General features: G+C 37.5%; 1 protein-coding gene across 2 annotated transcripts; it reads right to left on the reverse strand.

Moving 5' to 3' along the window:
* Nucleotides 1-1,224: 1,224 nt before the first annotated feature.
* rl (Mitogen-activated protein kinase rl) lies at nucleotides 1,225-24,468 on the reverse strand. 2 transcript variants are annotated; one of them, XM_067765455.1, is made up of 7 exons: nucleotides 24,072-24,465; nucleotides 23,715-23,841; nucleotides 23,478-23,588; nucleotides 23,273-23,407; nucleotides 14,195-14,479; nucleotides 3,799-3,987; nucleotides 1,225-3,739 (listed from the first exon to the last, which is right to left on the reverse strand). In XM_067765455.1, the coding sequence occupies exons 1-7, from the start codon at nucleotides 24,317-24,319 to the stop codon at nucleotides 3,614-3,616; spliced, it is 1,221 nt and encodes a 406-aa protein (XP_067621556.1). In that variant the 5' UTR covers nucleotides 24,320-24,465; the 3' UTR covers nucleotides 1,225-3,613. The 2 variants fall into 2 exon arrangements, 1 of the variants encoding a protein (XP_067621556.1); XR_010949479.1 differs by lacking the exon at nucleotides 1,225-3,739 and adding an exon at nucleotides 12,645-13,550 and having other exon boundaries at nucleotides 3,855-3,987; nucleotides 24,072-24,468.
* Nucleotides 24,469-26,042: the final 1,574 nt, after the last annotated feature.

Consider the following 26,042-nt stretch of genomic DNA (forward strand, 5'->3'; position numbering starts at 1 on the left):
GAAAATTACAATTCAAGTTCAGAAAATCCAATTTAAATTCAGAAATTGTAATTTAAATTCAGAAAATTCAAGTTTAGAAAATTACAATTCAAGTTCAGAATTTCCAATTTAAATTCAGAAATTCTAATTTAAATTCAGAAAATTCAAGTTTAGAAAATTAAAATTCAAGTTCGGAGAATTATATTTCAAATTCAGAAATGTTTAAGAAGGATGTTATTTTTACAAAAGTTATACCAATTTTATGTTATACTTATATGTTTTTTGCGGGAGTATGGACGCTCCCTGGTCATATCTTCGTCACCACTGCTGTCATACTCAATGCAGATTAATGGTTGTGACCCTAAGAATATAGCTGGATGACCTTCTGACGGACTTCTTATGAGCGTAAACAAGAGAAGAGAGGGAAGTGTGTTTTCTTCGCCATCTCTCTCACGTGAGCAAAATTGATTTAAGTGAGTTAAGAGGTCCGATACTTCCTTGCTTTCATATCCACGTACCAAATTATTAACGATAACATTCCATAATCATCTTACATACATTTATTTCCATTGGATGAAATAAAAAATACCTTACGATTTTTCTGAACTTGAATTGTAAGAACTTGAATTGGAATTTCTGAACTTGAATTGGAAACTCTGAACGTGAGTTGTAAATTGTTGAACTTGAATTTTACTTTTCTAAACTTGAATTGGAAACTCTGAACTAGAGTTATAAATTTCTGAACTTGAATTGTAAATTTCTAAATTTAAATTGGAAATTCTGAATTTGAATTGTAATTTTCTTAACTTGAATTGTGATTTTCTGAATTTCAATTGGAGTTTTTGAAATTGAATTGTAATTTTCTGAACTTGGGTTGTAATTTTCTGAATTTAAATTGGAAACTCTGAACTAGAGTTGTAAATTTCTGAACTTGATTTGTAATTTTCTGAATTTCAATTGGAATTTTTGAAATTGAATTGTAATTTTCTGAACTTGAATTGTAATTTTCTGAATTTAAATTGGAATTTCTGAACTTGAATTGGAAACTCTGAACTAAAGTTGTAAATTTCTGAACTTGAATTGTAAATTTCTGAATTTAGATTGGAAATTCTGAACTTTAATTGTATTTTTCTAAACTTGAATTGTGATTTTCTGAATTTCAATTGGAGTTTTTGAAATTTAATTGTAATTTTCTGAGCTTGAATTTTAATTTTCTAAACTTGAATTGTAATTTTCTGAACTTGAATTGGAATGTTCTGAATTTTTCTAAACTTGAATTCCAATTTTCTAAACTTCACTTGTAGTTTTTTGAATTTAAATTGGAATTTCTGAACTTGAATTGGAAACTCTGAACTTGAATTGTAATTGTCTGAACTTGAATTGTAATTGTCTGAACTTGAATTGTAATTTTCTGAACTTGAATTGTAAATTTCTGAATTTAAATTGGAAATTCTGAACTTGAATTGTAAATTTCTGAATTTAAATTGGAAATTCTGAACTTGTGTTGTAATTTTCTGAACCTAAACAGGACAACGTGTAGATGACAAAAAAATGTCCCTTCATTTATTTAAATTGGAATTTCTGAACTTGAATTGTAAATTTCTGAATTTAAATTGGGAATTCTGAACTTGATTTGTAATTTTCTGAACTTGAATTGTGATTTTATGAACTTGAATTTTAATTTTCTAAACTTAAATTGTAATTTTCTGAACTTCAGTTGTAGTTTTCGGAATTTGAACTGGAATTTCTGAACTTGAATTGGAATTTCTGAACTTGAATTTCAAATTTCTGAACTTGAATTGGAATTTCTGAACTTGAATTGTAAATTTCTGAATTTAAATTGGAAATTATGAACTTGAGTTGTAATTTTCTGAGCCTAAATAGGAAAAAGTGTAGACGACAAAAAAATGTCCCTTCATTTATTCATCTTTCATTGAATTTTTTTACTGATTGCGTTCTTAATGTTTTAATCTTTCTTTCTGTGTATGTGTTTTCTATTTTTTTCGGCAATTTCACTGGTTCACCAAAATTTTTTATTTCTGCACCGGGTGCCACTTTCCATTTCCCTTGTAGAATCGCGCGATGACTGCGAGAATCAATTGGGGTTTCCACGAGGTTATGAGTTTATATTTTAATGTGGCTATGTTTTGTACACAGTTTACAAAAACAAAATATGTACACTCGAGACAAATAATTTTTAAGCAGTTGATAATGAGAAGACGTGAATAGCAAAACTGTGTTTTTTAGTTTTTTTTTTTTTGTTATCCTCTTTGCCTTCACCACGTATTCAACACATACATATTTCTGAGAAACAGGGTCGTAATTTCTTCACGTATTACTTTTTCTTTGCTTAACATATGTATGTATGTTTCGCATATTAAAAAAAATATTTGGCGTGTTTTACCTGTGAGGAAATTTGGGCCGAGCTTCTCTACCAATTTGCGTCGTGCTGCTTTTAATCTGCAAGGTAGGTGAATTTTCACTGAGAAGCTTTTAATGGAATAAATATACTCTGAGGTTCAAAAATCCCCAAATACGTCAAAAAACTTTGAGTGGAACTACCTTCTTTGTTGTATCATGGTATGTGTAGGATATGAAATTAGTACTGTCGCATGGCGTTAAATTCAATTAGATTAGGTAATTTGAAATAAGAGAAGGTTGCGCTTAAATAAAAAGAAAAATATCAATAAACAAAATGAGCCCGATAACATAATAACGTAGAAATTGGATATTGGCATACGGTGTACATTAATGTTGTGAATCAGTGTTTCAAATTATACACAATCTGTTTATAAATTTATTTTATTTAATATTTTGTATTTTTAATACATTTTTTTTGTTGCTATATTTCGCCTATACACAAACAGCAAACGCGTTCGATGAAACGAGAAAGACTCATGTTTGACTCTGTTTTTTTATTATTTTATTTTATTTTTTATATTTCTTTGTTTAAGAGAAATTAATAATAAAGAAACAACTTTATGGTAAATGGAATTTTGTTAAAAAATTTACATACTTTTCTTTATAGACTTATAAATGGGTTTTTTACCCTTTTTTGAATGCTCTTTTAGTTTTTGTATGTTTAAGAACAATGTTTACAACACAAAAAAACATTTAAAATACTTGGTTTATCTTATTAGTTTAGAAAATAATCAATAAATGACGAGCACGACTACGACAAAGATGAAAAGTGCAATTAATAATCTGCATATATATGTATGTATATACATACATGTATTATAACAAGAATCACAATGAAAAATATGCCAAAAAATTAACGGCAAAAGTGCTTTAGTTAGCTAATATGTAGTATGTATATATGCTGAATGATTGACTGAATAACCAACTGACTGAGTGCACTAAGAAATACATAAATAGTTCTCATCAGTAAGTGTTCGATGATGAAATCCTTTTACAGCGATTGACAATGATTTAACTGCGCGCGTGTGTGTCCCTCAATTAATCCAATCGAGTAGCAGATTAACTGTCCGTAAGTCGATAACATTGTTAAAGGGCTTTCTTCCTTTGTAGTTTAGAATTTTTTCTTATATAATTTTTTATTTGTATTTTTTTTTCACTTAAAGGCATTGTGCATTATGAAGCGCAGCTAAAAACGTTGTACACATCTATATCTTTATACCGCTTGATCTGGCTGTCTTTCCTTAAATTTAAGCGTTTCCTCAAAAATAAGGTTTTTTAATGTTTCTCTTGGAAGATCATCCAGCTCCATGCTAATGCTGAAAGGCACCTCCGCAACAGGCTATTAAAAAAATATAATATTGTAAAAATAGTTAGTATTATATAGCAAATAAAACGTACCTCATCGCCTGGATCATAATACTGCTCTAGATATGGATGGGCCAATGCCTGTTCAACTGGTATCCGATTATGCGGATTAAATGTTAACATTTTTCCTAACAAATCCAATGCTAACGGATCGGCATTAGGAAATAATCGTGACCACGGTACTTTTGGTTTAAACGGCAGCGATTCCAAATAATTACGAGCCTAAAATTAATTAGATGAATATAATTTCTTACTGATAGGGCATAAAATAAAAAATTAATAAAAAGGCCTATTCTTCATCCGGTAAAAAACAACGGTTGTTTGCTTCCTGTTTTTGTTTTTTTATTCATTACTATTTTGATTAAATTTAGGGATTCAGTTTGGCAGTACACTGAAAGAAAAAAGCTGGTAAAATCAACCGAATTACTGGTCAATTCAACCAATATTTCTGTAAATTTGTATCCATTCCAAATAGCTAATGGATCAGGCCCAAAGGGACCTTCACAGCAAATTTGCAGCTAGCCTATCATCAGCATGGCTTTAGAAAACTCCATAGCACCACCACCGCGCTAAATGCCATTAGCACCCAGATAAATTGCGGTTTAAATCAAAACCCCCATCATAGAACAGTACTCGTTGCGCTAGACCTATCAAAAGCTTTTGATACGGTCAACCATGGCACGTTACTGCAAGACCTAGAACGGTCTACCCTTCCCACATGTCTTAAAAGGTGGTCCGCAAATTATCTGGGTGGTCGGCAGGCATCGGTGCAATTTAGAAACGAAACATCAAAACTTAGAAGAATTAAACAAGGGGTACCACAGGGTAGTGTGCTATCCCCACTCTTGCTTAACTTCTACATATCAAAGCTACCTTCGCCACCAGAAGGAGTTACTGTTGGGAGATATTGAATAAAACACGTGTGTATTCTTTGGCGATTTGTTGTATTAAGGGAAGAGTACAAAATTTATTTCAATGGCATTACAAGATAGAGATGAGTATGTGGCAGTGTTGTGCAAACCTATCTCTAGCAGATATAGACGAGTGGCAGTGTTGCGTAAACTAAACTAACTTCAACACCCTCACTTGGTAAATTGACAAATGTATTAAATTAATATACTAATTCAATTTGTGAAAGAATATTCATCAAAGTATTAAATCCAAAAATTCACAATATGTATGTAATAAATATTTCAATTTACAATATAATATCTTTAATGAATATATTTCATATGAAATTTGTAAGTTCAGCATAATCCGCAAAGTTTGACGCATAAAGAGTGTTTGTCCTTTGGTACTGCTTTGGTTAAGTTATCAGCTGCCATGTCTCTGATATGATGATGCCTAACGTCAATGTGCTTCGTCCGATTCCTAAAATTGTCGGATTCAGCTTATTCAATTGAGCTTTGGTTGTCGCAATTTAAGGGAATAGACTTCTGAGGCATGGGATCGATTTCATTAACAAATTGTTTCAACCACATAGCTTCCCTCACTGCAGCTGACATTGCCAAATACTCTGCCTCAGTTGTCGATAACGCCGACCAGTGAGATGAATTGTAGTTCGCGTTGAATCGGCTCACGTCGTTGAATGCAAAGGCGATATCGGGGCGAGTGCCTTGTGCTAAATATAGAAAACAACCCACTGCTTCTTGGTACGGGATGCGATTAAGATCTTTGAGTGAGTCTGTGTTTGATCCAAGATTTTTAGATAGCTTAACATTCGGATCACTTGGCGTAGATATCGGCTTACAGTTATCCATATGAAAACGCTCGAGTATTTCATTGATATAATTCGACTGATCTAATTCTATAAAATCTTTTGTTTGATTTATTCGAATATATAAACAACGCGTAGCTGATCCCATGTCTTTCATCTTAAAGCATGTACTAAGTGCTGATTTCAATTTGACTAGCACCGTCGGATCACTCCAAAATATTAATATATCGTCCACATATATTGCTAACATGAGATTTAGTTCTGTATTAAAAAATGCACATGGGTCAAGTTTCGACTGAATGAATCCGAAGGACTTTAAAGCTGTAATTAGCTTATGATTCCACTGCCTACCAGCCTGTTTCAAACCATACATGGCTCTATTCAACTTGCCCACTTTACTAGTACCATCGCTAAAACCTTCTGGTTGCTCGATATATATTTCTTCTGCTAAATCTCCTTGAAGAAATGCGGATACAGCGTCCATTTGATCGATTTTCATTCCTCTTTATGCAGCTAACGCAATTAAAAAACGAATTGTCGTGTAACGAACGACGGGGGAAAATGTTTCTTGGTAATCTATACCAAACTTTTGAGCGCAGCCTTTCGCAACAAATCGAGCTTTGTAACGCAATATATCTCCGTTGTCATCGCTCTTAGTTTTGAATACCCATTTGCCTTTTATGGCTTTTCGACCTTTAGGTAGCTCAGCTGAAGTCCACGTATTGTTCTCGTTGTGCGAATTAATTTCTTCCTCCATGTCTTTCCGCCATCTTTTATTATCTTTGCTATTCAAGGCTTCAGTTAGCGTAGCCGGGTCTGAAAATTTTTCGCTACGTGATATGTATGAAACATACCCATCTAAAACTTTGGGTTTTGGCTTACGCGAAGACCTTCTTGGTTCTTGCATTGACAAATCTTTATAACTTGGGTCACTTTGTACATAATCGCTATCATATTGGTTAGTTTCATTATCTATACCGACTTCTGATAAACTGCTTACTGTATTATCAATTGGATGCGCGTCAACAAAAGTTTCTAATGCGTCATCCCTCCCTGAGACTGAACTATCTTTCGAATTTTGCATGCTTTCAATTTGTTGGTTCGGATAATCTTCATCCGAGAAGTCCACGTCCCTCACTTTATCCGAATCAACAATCGTTGTACTGACCCTAGAACACACACCCAGAAAATACCACGTAAACACACACCCGGGATACGTTTGTACCCGGGACCTTATTTTGCGGTTTTTTTAATGCTTATTCAACCGATTTCTCTGATTTTTTTTTGAAATGTATATTTTAATATATAACAAGTATTTTGTCTTTTGTTTCATTCGAATATTCCTACTGGTTCCAGAGATATGGGCAAATAAAGTCAGGACATGCAATAGTGGATTTTTGTTTTTGTTGTTGTCCTGATAAATGCAAAACAAAATAATATAATTTATAATAATATACTTGTAGAGTAACAACGAATACACATTTTGGTTTTTATTTCATTGAAATATTCTACCTGGTTCAAAAGATATGTGCAAAAAGGTCGCGCAAGGTATGGGTACGTAGGTAGCAAATACTCTGGTATAACTGGTTTTTGTATTTTATATGCAGCTGCAAGGGTTGTTTTCACACGAGGTGTTGTTATAAATGCTGCCTGTTGATATATTCATTATTGTTTTGGTGCTCAAAAGTGTAAGAAGTGAAAATATAAGTGAAAATAAATATAACTGAAACTATAAATAACTGGATACGAAATGACTTCAAGAAGAAACGAATATTTATCAAAAGCAGCATATAGAAGGTAAAAAATGTAAAATAAGCAACAATGTAAACATATACTAATTTTTTTTATTATGCAGACTAACTGAGGAACAGCGAGAATCATATATACAATCTTTATTTGATGAAATTTGTGACGATGACGCTCCCTATGACTTTGACTCAGTAGATGAAGAAGAAATTCAATCCAATGAAGTTACGCAAAGTGCAGCAGAAGTATTACCTGATTATGCGGACTATGAGGATGATGAAGAAGACGATGAAGAAGTAGAAGAAAATAATGAATTATCTGCTAGTGGCGAAAAATTTGTTGCACGTGATGGTACTGAGTGGATGAAAGGACCAAATGTAAGTCGGCAGGTACTCGGACAAAATATTATAAGAGAACGTTCTGGACCAGCTAGATGCACTGAAATGTTGTCAATAGAGCAAACATTCAAATGTTTCATGAACGTTGAAATGGCTGATATAATTATGAGCCACACAAATAAGTTAGCAAAAGAAACTTATAATGCTTACAACAATGCGCATCCAAACACAACTCCTAAGTCATGGACGCCTGTGTCAATAACAGAGCTGTATGCATTTTTTGGCATACTTATTATGACTGGTGCGAACCATAGCAATGGAGAACATGTTCGAGATTTATGGAGCGTCAAAAACTATCCTTTATATCGCGCCACAATGGGAGTCAACCGTTTCTGTTCGATATTGCGGTTCCTAAGATTTGACGATAAAAACACTCGTGCAAGACGCGTATTAACTGATAAAGCAGCACCGATCAGTGAGTTGTGGACGATGATGAACAATAATCTTGCTGCACATTACAAGCCCAGCTCATGCTTGGCGATTGATGAACAATTATTTCCTTACCGTGGACGCACACGGTTTACGCAGTACATACCGTCAAAACCTGCTAAATATGGTGTCAAGGTTTGGGGGATTTGCGATGCCACAAATGCATATCCACTGCATGGACAAATATATACTGGCCAAGCAGAAACTGGTAGGGAAACGAAACAAGGCGAACGAGTGGTGAAGGATTTGTCTACCAAATACCAAGGAAGTGGCCGAAACATTACAATGGACAGTTTTTCTACGACCTTGCCAGTTGCAGAACTGCTTCTCACCTGGAAACTCACGATCGTTGGAACTTTGCGCAAAAACAAATCATATATTCCTCAAGAAATGAAGCAGAACAAAAACAGAACAATTGGTTCAACGACATTTGGCTTCAAAAATAATGTGACAATGTGCTCTTATGTTCCCAAAAAAAATAAAGCAGTAATTTTGCTTTCGACCATGCATAATGATGCTGAAATAGCTGACAGTGGGAAACCTGAAATAATTGAATATTATAATCGTACCAAAGGTGGTGTTGATCGAATGGACCAAATGTTTGCGGAATATCCAACACAAAGACAAACAAAACGATGGCCACTAGCGATGTTCTTCAACATGTTGGACATTACAGCTCTTGCAGCCTACATTGTCTACGATTTGAATAACCCTATGTTGCCTTGGAGAACAAACAACAAGCGTAAGCAGATCCTGCGCAGCTTGGCTGAAGCATTGTGTATGCCCATTATTGAAGCCAGAGCCACAAATCGTCAAGTGACGCGAAATTTTTCGACTAAAATTGCTATTGAAGCATATTTCAACCGACCGATGGAATCAATGGTGTCAACAGCAACATCAACATCTGCCGCAACGCGCACGCCAAAACCTGTGTCCGGATCTTGCTATTTATGTTACGCACAAGAGGAAAAACGCCGTAGAAAAACCAGAAAGCTGTGCGCCAAATGTAAGAAGCCAATATGTCTTGTACATTCGGTCACATCAACAAATTGCTCTATTTGCCATGATTTTCCTTAGATATAAGATGCATTTTTATAATTTTTATAATAAAATTCAATAATATAATGTGTGAAATGAATATTTTTAATTCTTCAAATAAAAAAATAATATAAAAAATGTTTTTTTTTTGATTATTATGAGGATTTTTACTATTGGGGTACAAGCGTACCCCGAGTGTGTGTTTACGTATATAATGTGTTTGGAAGGCTGTAGCTCCTGAACCAATGGTCCGGTTCAAATTTTGAATTTGAACTCAAAACTAAATAATCTTCCTAGATCCGAAGTTACAATACTCCAGGTATAGCGGTTCAAAAGTTACAACACTTCAAAGTTGATACTGGATACATTTGTACCCGGGTGTGTGTTCTAGGGCTAATATCCACTTTCATCACGACTTACTGTGAGTTTTTTAGTGTTGGGTTCAATGCAGCGATAACCTTTCTTATCACAATCAAAACCGACAAATATCATCTTTATTGACTTCGCATTCCATTTTGTTCTAAGTTGTTTTGGAATATGAACTATCACTGTGGATCCAAAAATTCTCAAATGAGAAATGTTTACTTTTGTTCCAGACCATACTTCTTCTGGAGTTTGGTTAACTAATGCTGAAGAAAGTGACCTGTTCACAATATACGCTGCCATCGCACATGCTTCAGCCCAATATGAATCGTCTAAATTTGCATCAAAAACCATGCACCTAGCTCGTTCTACTAAAGTGCGATTCATACGCTCTGCAATACCGTTTTGTTGTGGGCTATACGAATTTTTTCATTTGATGTTGGATACCTACCGATTTAAAAATTAGCAAAAATTGTTTACTACAATACTCAGACCCTCCATCTGTGCGGAAAATTTTATTTTACGTTGTGTCTGGTTCTCAACATACGCTTTAAAATCTATGAACGCTTCTATAGCCTCGGATTTTTGCTTTAAGAAGTATAAAAATACTTTGTGACTATAGTCATCTATAAACGTGATGAAATATCTAGCTCCACCAATGGAATGCGTTTCCATTGGCCCTACCAGGTCAGAATGTATGATCTCTAAAAGTTCTTTTGATTTCGGCTTACTATGTTGAAAGGGTTTTCTTGAATGTTTGCCCTGTGCACATACTGTGCAATTAGTGTCGATTGTTTTGTCATCAAATATTATTCTATCAACAATATGCTTCATTTGTTTCAAACTTTGAAAATTTATATGACCTATCTGCGATGCCAAGTTATTGCATTAGTTTCAAAACTTCTGCACATTAACGACGAACCAGATGTAAATTTGTATACACCATCTTTTGCTTTGCAATTAGCGTATGGAATTCCTTTATTATCGTATACGGTGCACCCACGCTTATCAAATAAAACTTTGTTACCTGCTTCTATCATTTTGTGGACTGACAGTAAGTTGGCTGACAAGTCTGGTATATGCAAAACATTATTTACGTCAATTTCTTTTGTATTTATTGTAAGGGTTGTCTTTCCAGCACATTTTACACCCATTTTTGCGTCATTTGCCGCGACGATGTCTTTAATCGACGACGGTTTAACTTCACTCAAAAGATTTGCATTGGGTGTCATGTGGCTTGATGCCCCACTGTCAACGAACCATTCATAACTTGAACCTGTGGCAAGAGAAGGCTCTTTTTGCTGAAAACGTAGATTTTTCCCTTGTCTTTGCAGTGCAATCACTCGCCTTGTTATTTTTACCACCGCACGCATAACATTTTATACCGCGATTTTCATTCCTCTTGAAATGTTTTATTTTACTTTTTGATAAAAAGGCCCTGTCTGTCAGCGGCGAAGGCTTTACTTCTAAATCAAATAATTTCGTTTTAACTTTTTCGGATGACGGATACGATTGTCTTCCTTCGAAACCCATTAATAGTGGCATGAACTGCTCTGGCAAGCCCAGACAGTAAATTCCAGCCAACCAGCGATCGTCAACTTCCCATCCTGCGCTATTTAATTCGTGGTAAACAGAAGTAATGGATTCTATGTACGATTCCATAGATTGACAGTTTTCGAATTTGATCGAAACAAATTTGATTAACAGACTGACTGTTCGTAGAAACCCTGTATCTTCATATAATTTTTTAAGTTTCTCCCATATCTCTAGTGCAGTTTTATATTATCTAATATGCGCATGTATAGATTTCTCCACAGACAGCACTAGTGTAGCTTTTGCCTCCCCAAGTTTAGAGACATCTTTTTCAATAGCAACCGAGGTTTCAGTGTTTATGGTAATGCAATTGGTGAGCCCCTTCGACTCCAATAAGTTTTCCATTGCAAATGACCAATCGTGGTAATTATCGCCGCCAGACAACTTTTCAAATACAAATTCCCTATGTAGTTTCGCAACCGTGTTTAACCAAGGTTTGTTTTTTTTCTTGCAACAAATGCGTACACAATAATTTATGCTTTTACCTTTAAATAAAGCAACTAATGCTTTCAAATGAATTCCGATTCAATATCCCGATGATGCTTAATACAAAATTAATGCAAATAAAAGGCCCATAACCTGTTGGGAGATATTGAATAAAACACGTGTGTATTCTTCGGCGATTTGTTGTATTAAGGGAAGAGTACAAAATTTATTCCAATGACATTACAAGATAGAGATGAGCATGTGACAGTGTTGTGCAAACCTATCTCTAGCAGATATGGACGAGTGACAGTGTTGCGTAAACTAAACTAACTTCAACAGTTACTATCGTTTCCTACGCCGATGACTGCACAATAATGGCCACAGGCCCAGGCCCACAGATCGATGAGCTTTGCAACAGAATAAACGGCTACCTCCCTGATCTCTTCAGTTTTGTCGCCTCGCGAAACCTGGCATTATCACCGACTAAATCCTCCGCGACCTTATTTACAACATGGACGTCCCAAATGTGAGCATGCAGCTACAATTGTACCGAAAATCCAGAGCCGTAAAAAATCCTCAAATCCCTTGCTGGCAGTACTTGGGGAAAAGACAAAGAAACGCTCAGTACCACATACAAAGCAATTGGCTATCTGATTGCATGCTACGCGTCCCCTATATGGTCGCCAAGCCTAAAAACTACTCACTGGAAGAAGCTACAGGCCTGCCAAAATACTGCTCTCAGAACCGCCACGGACTGTCTTCTTATGTCCCCAGAACACCACCTACACAATACAATGAGCCTAGAATACTCCCCATCAGGAAGAGAAATGAGATGCTAACCAAACAGTTCCTGATGAATACCCAGAAACCTGGGAATCCCAACAGACATCTGATTGACGAGCCAACACCACCCAGGGGCTTAAGGAGTAATCTCCGTAAGTAATGAGAAAATACGGCACCTGAGAACTTAGCTGTATGAAGCCAAAAAACACAAGCAGGTCCTCAGTGAACTCCAGGCTTCGGACCTTTATGCCAGGAATTGCCGGGTGAAACCAGTACTCAAGGAACAGAACCGAAAACTTGCGGAAGAGGAACGCATACTCCCCAGGGAAACGCGAGTCACTCTATCTCAACTTCGATCTGGGTACTGTAACAAGTTAAACTCTTACCTGTCCAGAATCAACCCCGACATACAAAATGTATGCCCCGCTTGCAATGTGTCCCCACATGACACCAACCATCTCTTTTATTTTGTTGTGGAACCAACGCCTCTAACACCCCTCTCATTATGGTCCACCACTGTTGAAACTGCAAGTTTCCTTGGACTCCCGTTAGAGGACACTGATGACAATTTGTGATGTTGTTGTTGTTGTAGCAGTGGACAATTTGTGATTGGTCGCACTTATTGGATGGGGCGAAGCACTGCCACAACAACAACAACCCGGCGCAGATTATCTCGAAATTGAGCTCCCAGAAAGCGCATACTTGCGCTACTTAGCGGCGGGCAGTTGTAAAACCACAGTTTCCTCCTCTTTACAACTCCTACAGCATCGACGATAAGGCGCTCCTAACCTTTGTGCATGCCTTCTTATAAGGCAATGCTCAGTTAGTGTCCCTGCTGATGTAGAAAATGCATTCCTTAAGGTAAGTTCCTTCGATGTGACGGGATCTTTTAGAATCCCCTAAAGTCCCTGGGAAATGGCCCCTCTCCAATCGAATGTCTACTGGGATGTTCAGGTTTCTGGGTATTCAGCAGAAACAGTTGGTTCAGCATTTTGTTTCTCTCCTTTATAAGGAGTATTCTCGGCTGGCTGTGTAAATGGAATTCTGGTGACGTAAGACATCTCGTGACACTTCTGAGAGCGGTGTTTCTTTAAAGTTTGGAAGCTATATGGTAGCAAATAAGCGGCTGGCCAATTGCTTTATATGTAGTTATGAAGTGAGGGACTTGACGATTTTGTTACTGCTTCGAGCTCGCCAAAATGTAAGTCCCGATCGACCGTCAAACACACTATTTCTGGGTGCAGGACAGTCGGTTGCAAATACCATGTCCGATAAGTCGTGAGGTAAAAACACTGAAAATTAAATTTGTTTTGTTGTTAAAATCCAAAATCCCCAAAATTGAAAGCCAGATAAAAGAAAACGGATTAACTCAGGGCAAGGAAAGCCTTTTAAAAATAACACAGGCGAACTAAATTTAACCAACATTCAGACCCAGAAACCAGACCATATATTTCCGAAGGTTTATGATGCGCTGAATCCTAATCTGGCCTCAGAATTGCTCTATCGGATCTGATTTCCGAGATGTCCTAACCTAAAAGTTCAAAAAACACCGCCCATGTTTGAGGTTATGTAGCCTTGCAGATGTTTCCTTTCACCAAAATTAAAGGACGACAAATGCGATATCTCAGCGAAAAAAATTATATTTGAGGAAAATCAACGCCATTTCAAAGAAGTCTTGTATTTAAAAATACCGTCATTTTTTTTTTTTTTGTGAAGGGAAGCATCTGCAAGGCTACATAACCTCAAATATGGGCAAACACGGAGTTTGTTGCACTTTTAGGTTAGTATATCTCGAAAACCAGAGCTGATAGAGCAATTATGAGGCCAAATTTGGATTCAGCACATCATAAACCTTCTGGGTCTGAGATGCTAGCGGCCTGTGTAATCTTATTTCAGGGTCTGCAAAAAAAAATATTTACAGCTGCTAGAACTTTACCTTTTCATTTATAATGCATTCTAAGTCTTCTTTTGATGGTGATCCGAGAACGCCTAATATGTGATTCAATTGATCTAAGTAATGTTTGCCAGGAAATATAGGGCGATTACTTAGCATCTCTGCTAAAATGCAACCGACCGACCAAATATCGATCGATTTCGTATAACCCTTTGAGTTAAGCATAATTTCGGGAGCACGATACCATCTCGTAGCAACGTATTCTGTTAAGAAGCCAGTATGATCGTGATCTGGATCAGCTACACGCGCCAAGCCAAAATCGCAAATCTAAAATTGTAAAAGATATGTTATTTGTGTAAACATTGAATAACACAGGCCGACAAGAAATTTGTCCATAAACCAGACCATACTTTCCCAAAGGTTTTCGATGCACTGAATTCAAATCTGGACGCAGAATTGCTCTATCACGTCAGGAGTTTGAGATATCCTAACCTAAATGTGCAAAAAAACACAGTTTTTGCCTATTTTTTGGGGTTATATATAAACGACAGATTTTTATTTTTTTTTTAAAGCACACATAGCATCTTAAAGAAGAAGTCTTTCTCTTACGAATGGCGTTGAGGTTGCTCAAATATCTTTTTTTTCGCTAAGGTAGAGCAATTTAAAATTTATAAATTTGCTAATTTTCCTATAGCTGAAAACCCACTGAATTAACGTAGGTATGATGCTGTAGAACACATACCTCTTACGATAAGTCTTACGATAATTGCTCTATCTTAGCGAAAAAAAAAAGATATTTGAGCAAACTCAACGCCATTCGTAAGAGAAAGACTTCTTCTTTAAGATGCTATGTGTGCTAGGAAAGTATAGTCTGGTTTATGGTCAAAAAATCGGTCTCATTTTGTCGGCCTGTATAATTAATATTGAATGCATTCAATAACAATTCTTTATATAACAATGACCTTAAGATAGAAATTATTATGCCTGTCGTAAGAGGCGACTAAAATACCAGATTCAAGGGGCTGTGTAGCGCAACCCTTCAGGTTGCCAGCGCAATATATAGCTTCTCCAAACCCAATTGTCAACCTCACCTATCCGTGGTGAATCCTGTTTCACTAACAGACGAGGCTCTGGCGACCCCAAGCTCCTCATGGAACTTGGGGGTGGGGAGGGAGGGATGGCCTGAAGGTTTAATGTAGTCATATAAATCGTTCCCGAGATGGTCGGGCTAGCACCTTAATGGTGCTGTGTTACCGGAGCGTACCGGATCTGTATCCGGCAAAGGATCATCACATCGATAACACTCCCCAAAGCCTTCGGGAAATAACCTTATCGCTACAACAACAACAACAAGAATATGACGGACTATCCGCCGAACGGTTCAAACACGGAGGCGAAGAGCTGGTAAATATATTCACAAGAGCGTATGCCCCCAGATGCAAATATAAGTGTGCTTTGCACAATCTACAAGGCAATCCCGCAAACCGCGTCAATTACCGCGGAATCACCATGCTTAATATCGCTCATGAGGATCTATCTAGCGTATTGTGCGAAGGTTAGTAAGACTCTTCAAATGACGTTAAGCAATACCACCAGTTGCGCGCTTCCCACTGCAGCCGGTTTTATGTACCGGAGCGACTCGGGATTTTTTCCCCGAACAAGAGCTATCATTTCAGTGTAACCCCATTTAATTTAACCAGTTCCGTAAAAAATTGGACGGACCAAGTCATTCTAAACGAGGCTCCAAATAAGGTCACTCCCTTTCGCACGTTTTCTTAAACTTAATGCTGAAGAAGATTCCAGAAGCAGAACTAAACCGTGATGGTACAACGTTTTATAAGAGCGTACAATTACTGATGTATGCTGATAATATTGGTATAATTGGTCTTAACAAAGACGCCTTTACTTCTGTCTTCTATGAATTAGATAAAGAGGCAACTTAAAAATTGGTAAATGGGGGCAAGACGAAGTGTTTGCTGTCATCCAAAAAAGAATCAGCGCAATCCCGCCATGGCAGCCAAGTCACTGTTGACGGATATAAATTCGCAACTGGGAGGGATTTCGTCTATTTGGGAACCAGTACTATCAGCAAAAACAAAATCAGCTTAGAAATAAATTTTTGGACTGAGTAGGCAAATAATAAGTTAAGTCCTCTCTCGACAAACAAAAATCAAGCTCTCAAACCTGTCTGGATGTGTGGCTCGGAATTATGTACGATGTTGAGAGAAGATGACACACCCCTTGGAGTGTTCGAGAGAAAAGTTCTCCAGAAGATATATAGTCCTGTCTGTGATGACGAGGGCGAGTATCGAATAAGGCATAAAGATAAGCTGTATGAGCCTTACGCATATGGGATGCAAGGGGTTGATAAGCGCAATATAAAGCTTTATAGCTTCAGAGCTTCCGCAACCCATCTAGGCGAGGGGAATCCTGTTACAAATATGAATGTATCATACACATATTTATAGCAGGCAACGCTCTGGAGACCCCAATGGCCTAATAGGTTTAATGTGGTCATATTAATCGTTCCCGAGATGGTCGGGCTAGTAGCTTAATGGTGCTTGTTACCGGAAGGTATCTGATCTATATCCGGCAAAGGACCATCAAAATCGACAACAGTTATGAAAACCTTCAAGGAAGTTCTTTATCGTTAAAACAACAACAGCCTTACGCATATAGTAACAAAGTCAAAGCCTTCGGGGAGTAACCTTATCGCTACAACAACAACAACAACGCTCCGTCCAATAGTTGATTTGACAGTTTTCATATCGATTTGACGTGAATGTTGTTGTTGTTTTATTAACGATAGAGACACTCCTTGAAGGCTTTGGAGAGTGTTATCGATGTTGATGGTCCTTTATCGGCTACGGTACGTTCCGGTAACAAAGCACCATAAAGGTACTAGCCCGACCATCTCGGGAACGATAAATATGACCGCATTAAACCTTCTAGGCCATTCCCCCAGCCCCTAGTTCCATGAGGAACTTGGGGTCGCCAGATCCTCGCCTGATAAACACTCATATTTGTAACAGTATTCCCCTCGCGGAGATGAGGTTGACAATTGGGTTTCAGAAGCTCTCAAGCTATAAGGCTTTGTATTGCGCCCTGCACCCCTTTAATCCCGTTGCTTTGATCATTTTCAATCTTAATATGACATTTTCTGACGAAAATTGATAATGCAGAAATGTTAATTTTACAATAAACATTTATTTATTGGAGTTAAGTAGGCTATTTGACCTATTTTGGTTTTCAGTGCAAATAAAACAATTTTACTTCACTGTCGCAGCTCGACGTTTCGCTAGTCACCCTAGCATCTTCTGGAGCGAGATCTATATTCAACAACAAAATCATTATACATATTTTGCATTACATTGACCGGACTCACCAATAATTAATCATATCGGAAGGCCTGCCGAATTTTTTATCTACCAACAACAAAAAGGAACTGCAAAATGAAAGATTTCTTCAAACATATTCAGCCCAATTCTAAACGAAAATTCCGTGCGAGTTTTTTCCCTTCTCCCATTCCTCGTATTCTAAATAAAAATTCCTTGTGAGTTTTTTCACTTCTCCCTTTCCTCCTATTCTGAACAATGTTCGAAAAAGCGGAAACCGGTTATGGGAGAAAAGTAGGTATTATGAATGTGAGGGAGAGGGAGATTTCTCTACCATTTCATAGGAGTTTTTTCACTAGTTAAATTAAAGGGAATGCATCAAAATAGTTAAAGGAAATTGGTTCTTTTAAGAAAGAACACTTATTTGTACAAACTTGTGCTAAAATATGTATTTACATTCTACCCCAATATTCTCACTGTTAATACAACAACAAAAACAACAACCACAATATTTATTTTAAGTCGAAAAGTATATCATAAGCAACGGTAGAGCTCTTGGTATACATATTTGATGCAGCCATCCAGAAATTGTGCAAGGATTTTTTAATAAGGCTTAAATAGATTTTGGCATATGAAGAAGTAGGAATTCAACTCAACTTGGCCGCCAGAAAATTGCTTTGCTGAACGAAAGCAGGCAACTCCGGCAGATTTGTGTTATGCAGCCGTCTTCTTCTTATGTTCCGCTGTTGATGTTGCTGTGGCACCAATTCATTACTAATTTCAGTGAATACCACATGAAATGCAATTAATACTGTGCATTGTTTATATTTTATTTCTTAATTTCCAACAAATTTGCAACAATAATCAAACTTTTTCAATCTTTTAAACAAAATAAGAAATGTGCAACGAAATTTCAATTGACAAAACAGCTGACTTCGAAAATTCGAAATTCCTGTTTCCCAATTATTGTTCTCCCTAGGAGAACAGAATTGGAGAAATTTTTCCGCGGGAATAAAAAAATCCGCGAGAACAAAATTCCGCGAGAATGTTTAGAATTGGTCTGATTAAGTACAAACACGGGGAAAATGCATGCATAATGATGAAACACTACAGCAAACAAAAACAAAAACTAGCAAAACAAACGGAACATCTAAATTTCTTCTAGAATGCAAAAGATATGACTTAATGCCAAGTCATCTAACAAACTCAATAAAACATGTTGCGATAAACTCAACTTCGATAAGGGTAAGAGAACAACTCCACAGAACAAAACTACTGTTTCTACGAAAAATATTAAATATAGAGATCACACAAACAAATATTAACATAAAAACAATAAAAGATTGTATACGTCACGCCGAAAGAGAACTGAAACTCAGCCTCAGTGAGCTTGAGCTCAACACATTTACAAACAACCAACACTTTCTAGGACAGAGAATAGCAAAAGAAACACGGGATAGACACACAGCAAAAATAGAAAATCTGAAACACCAACATTTTCACATTCTCGGTATAAATACAACAAATGATTGGTTCGTAAACAAAACGAACCTCAGTTTTCCACATGAAGAAAAGTGGTTGCTCTCCCTTGGGAGAAAATTCACTATACCCACAACAAACACAAGCTTTAGTCCTATACATATAATTGCTGAAATGGAACAAGTAATACAGACGTTAGAGGACGATAGGGAAAAAGAAATAGTGAGGAACCAACTAAGTCATCAAATACTGCAATTCAAAAGAAACATAAAAAACAACGCAGCTGAGAAATTCATAATCGAAGTACACAACAAAACTAAAGCATTTCTAAAACCACACAAAAACGCAATAGTGATAACAGAAGCAGACAAAGGCAATAAGACGGTAGTGCTCTACAAAAAAGACTACGTCACTAAAATGAACGAGCTATTAGAGGACAGAAACACGTACAGAGTAACCAGAGCAGATCCAACACAAAACCTGCAAAAGAAAAATAATAACATTGTAAATGAGCTATACAAAAACAAATACATTAGCGCAAGAGAAAAACAACAGCTATCGTGCTCGGCAGCCAACGCTCCGAGACTCTACGGATTACCGAAAATCCACAAGCCAAACTTCCCCCTGCGCCCTATTGCATCATCAGTGACAGTCCCGTGCTACCACTTATCCAAGTATGTAGGAAATACAATGAAAGCCATAATAAGCGAAAAGTATAACGTAGGAAATGAGTTTGATTTGGAAGAATACTTAAAGGCATACGGGTAAACGACGATGAACTGTTGGTATCTTTCGACGTTGTCTCTCTGTTCACCAACATCCCAACGCACCTTGCTATTAATATTATAATGAAGAAATGGGACAAAATACAAAATGTAACAAATATCCCCAAAAACAAATTCCGCGACTTACTCAAGTTTTGTTTGCTGGACAATAACTACTTTATGTATAATAACAAGATATACACCCAAACGTTTGGTATGCCCATTGGAAACCCCCTCTCCCCTACAATAGCGGACATCATAATGGATCACCTCATTGAAAAATCTTTTAATACATTAAACCAGCAACATAATGTACAAATTAAATTTTTAGTCAAATATGTGGACGACATATTTGCGATCGTCCGACGAAATGATGTTCAAATAATCTTAGACACCCTCAACAGCTACCACAACAAACTCCACCTGACGCTTGAAATAGAAAAAGACAACTGGATGTAAAAATACACAAAATAAACAATGCTTTAATTTTCGACTGGTACGCAAAACCCACTTCCTCTGGGCGTATGATTAACTTTTACTCCTCTCAACCCCTTAACTATAAAATAAACACTGCTAAAAACTTCATAAGTAAAGTTTTGTCCCTAAGCCATGAGAAGTTCCATAACAGCAACATCCACAAAATAATACAAACACTTAAAAGCAACAACTACCCTGATAGCACAATATCAAGTTTATTACAACAACAAACTATGAAAATAAACCAAAACCAACATCAAACACAAACTGAAAACAAAACAAAGCAATATCACAGCGTAACATACATACTGAAATTCACCGAACACATTCGCAAAAATATTTTAAAAAACAAAGAAAACATTGCTCTCATATATAAATCGAACCACACTCTATCCAATATCTTCACACAAACAAAAAGCCCCATCGAACCCCTACAACAAAGCAACTTCATATACCAAATAACTTGCAAAGGAAAAGAGAACGAGGAATGTAATAAGCTATACATCGGCACGACCCGAAGGTCACTGAAAGTACGACTAGCAGAGCACCAAGCCGACATACAGAAAAACAAAAGCAACACCGCATTATCACAACACACAACAACCAGTGGACACACAGCTGATCTGACAAACACAAAAATATTGGACAAAAACAAACGAGGGAGAGCGAGATACACTTTGGAAAGCTTACGAATATTGCAACAAAGGGAAAACACAGTCAATAAAAAGGAAGACACAGCTGACATTGCCTCTGCGTACCTACTATGCCTATAAGCACTTTAGTATGACAATGATACCCAATGCGCACGGTACTAATAACTCAATGTTTAATTGTTAAAAATTAAAATGTAATGCAAAATATGTATAATGATTTTGTTGTTGAATATAGATCTCGCTCCAGAAGATGCTAGGGTGACTAGCGAAACGTCGAGCTGCGACAGTGAAGTAAAATTGTTTTATTTGCACTGAAAACCAAAATAGGACAAATAGCCTACTTAACTCCAATAAATTTAAGAAAATTGACCGGAATCACCAATAAATAAACATTTATTTTTATCGACACGAGAAATTTTCCCAGAGTTGGGTACATGGGTCATTTATTTACAACATGGACGTCGACCATTTTGAACATCCACGTCGATGGCACTACACTACCGACTATCCTACACCCCAAAATCTTGGGTGTGACGTTTGATCAGGATCTACATTTTGGTGAGAATGCCGCCGCGATTGTACCGAAAATCCAGAGCCGTAATAAAATCCTCAAATCCCTTACTGGCAGTACTTGGGAAAAAGACAAAGAAACACTCATTACCACATTACAAAGCAATTGGCCAGCCGATTGCATGCTACGTGTCCCCTATATGGTCGCCAAGCCAAAAAACTACTCACTGGAAGAAGGTACAGGCCTGCCAAAATACTGCTCTCAGAACCGCCACGGGCTGTCTTCTTATGTCCCCAGAACACCATTTACATAATGAGGCGAGAATACTCCCCATCAAGGAAAGAAATGAGATGCTAGCCAAACAGTTCATTTTGAATACCCAGAAACTTGGGCATCCCAACAGACATCTGTTTGATGAGCCAACACCGCCTAGGGGCTTAAGGAGTTGTTGTTGTAGCGATAAGGTTGCTCTCAGAAGGCTTTGGTGAGTGTTATCGATGTGATGGTCCTTTGCCGGATACAGATCAGGTACGCTCCGGTAACACAGCAACATTAAGGTGCTAGCCCGACCATCTCGGGAACGATTTATATGGCCACATTAAACCTTCAGGCCATCCCTCCCTCCCCACCCCCAAGTTCCATGAGGAGTTGGGGTCGCCAGACCCTCGTCTGTTGTGAAACAGGATTCGCCGCGGATAGGTGAGGTTGACAATTGGGTTTGGAGAAGCTGTATATTGCGCTGGCAACCTGAAGGATTTCGCTACACAGCCCCTTGAATCTGGTACTTTAGTGGCGCTTACGACAGGCATACCTACCGCGGGTATATTCTCACCCCCTAACCCGATGTGGGAGGGCTTAAGGAGTCATCTCCGTAAGCATTATGAGGAAATGCGACACCTGAGAACTTAGCCGTATGAAGCAAAAAAACACAAGCAGGTCCTCAGTGAACTCCACAAACAAGACGTTTATGCCGGGAATTGCCCGGTGAATCCAGTACTCAAAGAACGGTACCCAAAACTTGCGGAAGAGGAACGCGAGTCACCCTAGCTCAACTTCGATCTGGATACTATAACAGGTTAAACTCTTAACTATCTAGAATCAAACCCGATATGCAAAATGTATGCCCCATTTGCAATGTGTCCCATGACACTAACCACTAACAACAACAACAACAACACTAACCATCACTTTATTTGTAATGTAGAACCAACGCCTCTAACACCCCTTTCATTGTGGTCCACCCCTCTTGAAACAGGAAGTTTCCTTGGACTCCCGTTACAGGATATTGATGACAATTTGGGATCGGTCGCACCTATTGGGTGGGGCGAAGCACTGCTACAGGTTTCGCTACAGGTAGGTGAGGTTGAAAGTTGGATTGGAGAAGCTATAAATTGCTCTGGCATCCCCTTGAAAGGGTTGCGCTTCACAACCCCTTGAATCATTATTTTAGTCGCACCGAAGGTGGGTGCTTTGTCTGAACCCTAGTTTGGTTTTAAATGTCCCGATGAGGTCTTTCACAATCCTTACGGATCTGGTGGCTTATTAACTTTGCAGGAAACATAAAATCAGGCACTAGAGTCTTAATCCACCAAGGCATCACTTCTGCCTCCAGGTTGCACTTCGGAATTCTGCAATTAAACTGTAACGGTCTAACCGGAGAGATCAGAACTGATGACAACATCTACAGGAAAGATAGAGAGAGGGCTAGTGGAGCCGGCTTCGAATATATCACCTTTCATACAATAAGCGAGGCACTGTTATCACACCAACAAGTTGTCGTGGGAATGAACATCCACTTGCAAAACTATCACCTAAATCCTATATTCGAAGCCCAGCTTCAGCAAGGATCGATCACAAAGATGTTATGTTAAAATGGTAGTTAGATTTCGTCATTAACTTACCTTAAGATCACATGTGGTATTCAGCAAAAGATTGCTTGGCTTCAAGTCTCGATGTAATACATTCGCCGAATGAATGTACTTCAAACCACGCAATATTTGGTAAAGGAAATAACAAATGTGATCATTGCTAAGCCTCTGTAAATAACCAGAAAACAACAAAACTTTTGTTATAGATGCTTGAAGTTAATTTACACATTTTCCATACCTGAGTTTTAAGTAGTTTGTAAAGATCAGTCTCCATTAAACACTGTACAATATATACATCTCTCATCTGTTCTATGCTATCTACTCGCAGTATATCTCGAATATCAATTATCTATATAGATAAAAAGCAAGTAATACAAAAAACAAAACATACAAACAAATGATTAGTAATCAGTTTATAAATAAAGCAATAGGGAGTGGTATTTTAGAGGGATGAACGATGACCATGATTACTCACATTTTCATGTTTAAAGCGGGTTAAAATTTTGATTTCTCTCAGGGTGCGCTGACAATATGTCTGATGCTCAAATGGCGAAATTTTTTTAATAGCAACTTTTGTATTTGTTAATGTATCTAGCGCAGACCTGTGAATGAGAAGAGAATTTATAATTTAAACATTTGTGCAATTACATGCTAACTTGTGCGTTGAGCCTGTTGAGCTCAATACAAATTTGCAACTTGATTCTTTTTTTTTTCATTGCCTGCTCATTAGCCACACCCTGTGCATTTACAGGGACTAATATAGCACAGGTATGAGGCAAAAAAGCCAATAAAAGCTGCAAGGCAGATGTTATTAATATATATTAATACTTACACTACCATACCATAGGCACCTTCTCCAATGTATGTTAAATCTCTATAACGTGGACCAACTTCAAATATTTGTCCTCGTATGACTTCAGCATTAGGATTTGAGGTCGTACTTGTAGTATTTGATGTTGTACTACTATTGGTATTGCTAGGGACAGCCGATGCAGCTGAGTTGTTTGCAGCCGGAACTGCACCATTATTTCCACCAATTGGCCCGGTGTTGGACTGTGTGCCACTTGCCGCCTCTGCCATAGACGTGCTTATTCCAGTCTTATTTGTTAAACGTTCGTAAAATTCTCAAATTCTGTAGACGACGCAGTGCGCTGCTTTTTTATACGTGTGTATACGCACAATTATGTATATTGGAAAAATGTCAAGCGGAATTCGTCACCACTAGTTGGCAGAATCAGGCTGATATCTCAACATACTTTGTCTACACCATTCGTTTTACACCACACGCTTCACAAAACCTTCGCTAAGCAGTGTTGCATTTTTATTTTACGAACTTATCTAAACGGTTTTGTTCAGGTGCACTTTCAACCATTGTAAGTGATAACTAAGTGTGATATCTTCTGCATAGACGTCAAAATTCCAAAATGATTGGATCACCTGATTTGTAATTGACTATCGCTATCTCATTATGCATCTCTTTCTATCACCCGCTGAAGATATGCGCCACCACATTGAACACCCTGTCAAAACGCTAAAAGGTAGCCGTATTGAACATTCTGTCAGGCAGTTGACAGATAACCCTTCAAAAAACGCGAGTACTCTATAAATAATGTAAGGAATACTCCTTTGGGAGTATAGGACTGCTCCAAATCTAATCTGTATTCGTACAAAAAATGTGCTCCAATTAACATTGCGATGTCCTAGGAGAGGAGTAGGTGATCCCACTCTCGCTTGGTTTGTGAGTATTCCATAGAGTACATACGTGAGAGTACTTTACAAATTACTGTCACTGTATTACTCCATGGAGCACCCACAGAGGATCATATGCCAAAGTACTAAGAGGAATTGTGTCGGAAAGAATTATCGAAGTGAATTTAATTTAAAATGAAAGTAAATGAAGAGGGGCAATACAACTTTTATATTTTATACTGCGAATATTCTTATGTTATTTAGCATTTGCGTGAATAAGGAAACTAATATAATACGCATACGCATACGCATTGTTTACTATATAGTTTGGCAGCTTAAGCTGGAGACATTGGTGCTTTATCGGTAACCGTATCGGTAGCCTTATAACAGCTGATTCGACCAACTTTATGAGAATCAATGCAATCGATTATTGGTGCCGGTAAGGTCGTAACCGTACCGTAGCCAACCAATTGGGTTTTAAGCCGGAGTCATTGGTGCCGTATGTCGTATCGCTGTATCCGTATCCCTAACGTAATTAGCTGTTTATCGTTACGACGGTAAACCAAAACCCAATTGGTTGGCTACGATACGGTTACGACCTTAGCGGCACCAATAATCGATTGCATTAATTCTCATAAGGTTGGTCGAATCAGCTGTTAAAAGGTTACCGATACGGTTACCGATAAAGCACCAATGTCTCCAGCTTTAGTTTACCGTCGTAACGATAAACAGCTGATTACGTCAGGGATACGGATACAGCGATACGACATACGGCACCAATGACTCCCGCTTAATTCGAGGTTATGTTGCGAATAGAGTGGAAGGCACTCGCAGGCCGTGAAAATAAGCACTCGAATGGAGTGGAATGAAGAACAGTAGGAAGACCGGAGTTGCATTGGATCAATCATTGCATCAATATTAAAGATAAATTTAGGAAAAATAATTAAATACTTGATTATAAGCAAACATTTTCTTTCAATTACTGCAATTAAGGTGTCCTAGATGCTATATATTCAAAAATTATAACATTTTATGTCTGTTTAAAAATTTAACTTCAATTTCCCTAAGATTTCCGTAATATGACCATTAGTGATGTTTGTGTGTGTGTGCAAAT

The sequence above is a fragment of the Eurosta solidaginis genome, chromosome 2, assembly GCF_040869045.1.
Source record: "Eurosta solidaginis isolate ZX-2024a chromosome 2, ASM4086904v1, whole genome shotgun sequence".
In the NCBI taxonomy this organism is placed as follows: Eukaryota; Metazoa; Arthropoda; class Insecta; order Diptera; family Tephritidae; genus Eurosta; species Eurosta solidaginis.

Bases quoted from the DNA above. Each gene is read 5' to 3' on its own strand.
- rl (XM_067765455.1), bottom strand. From the start codon at position 24,319: ATGGCAGAGGCGGCAAGTGGCACACAGTCCAACACCGGGCCAATTGGT. The intron at 23,408-23,477 runs GTATGGAAAATG...GGTTATTTACAG, and splicing joins ACAAACTACTTAAAACTCAG to AGGCTTAGCAATGATCACAT. The intron at 14,480-23,272 runs GTAAGTTAATGA...TTACAATTTTAG, and splicing joins ATACCACATGTGATCTTAAG to ATTTGCGATTTTGGCTTGGC.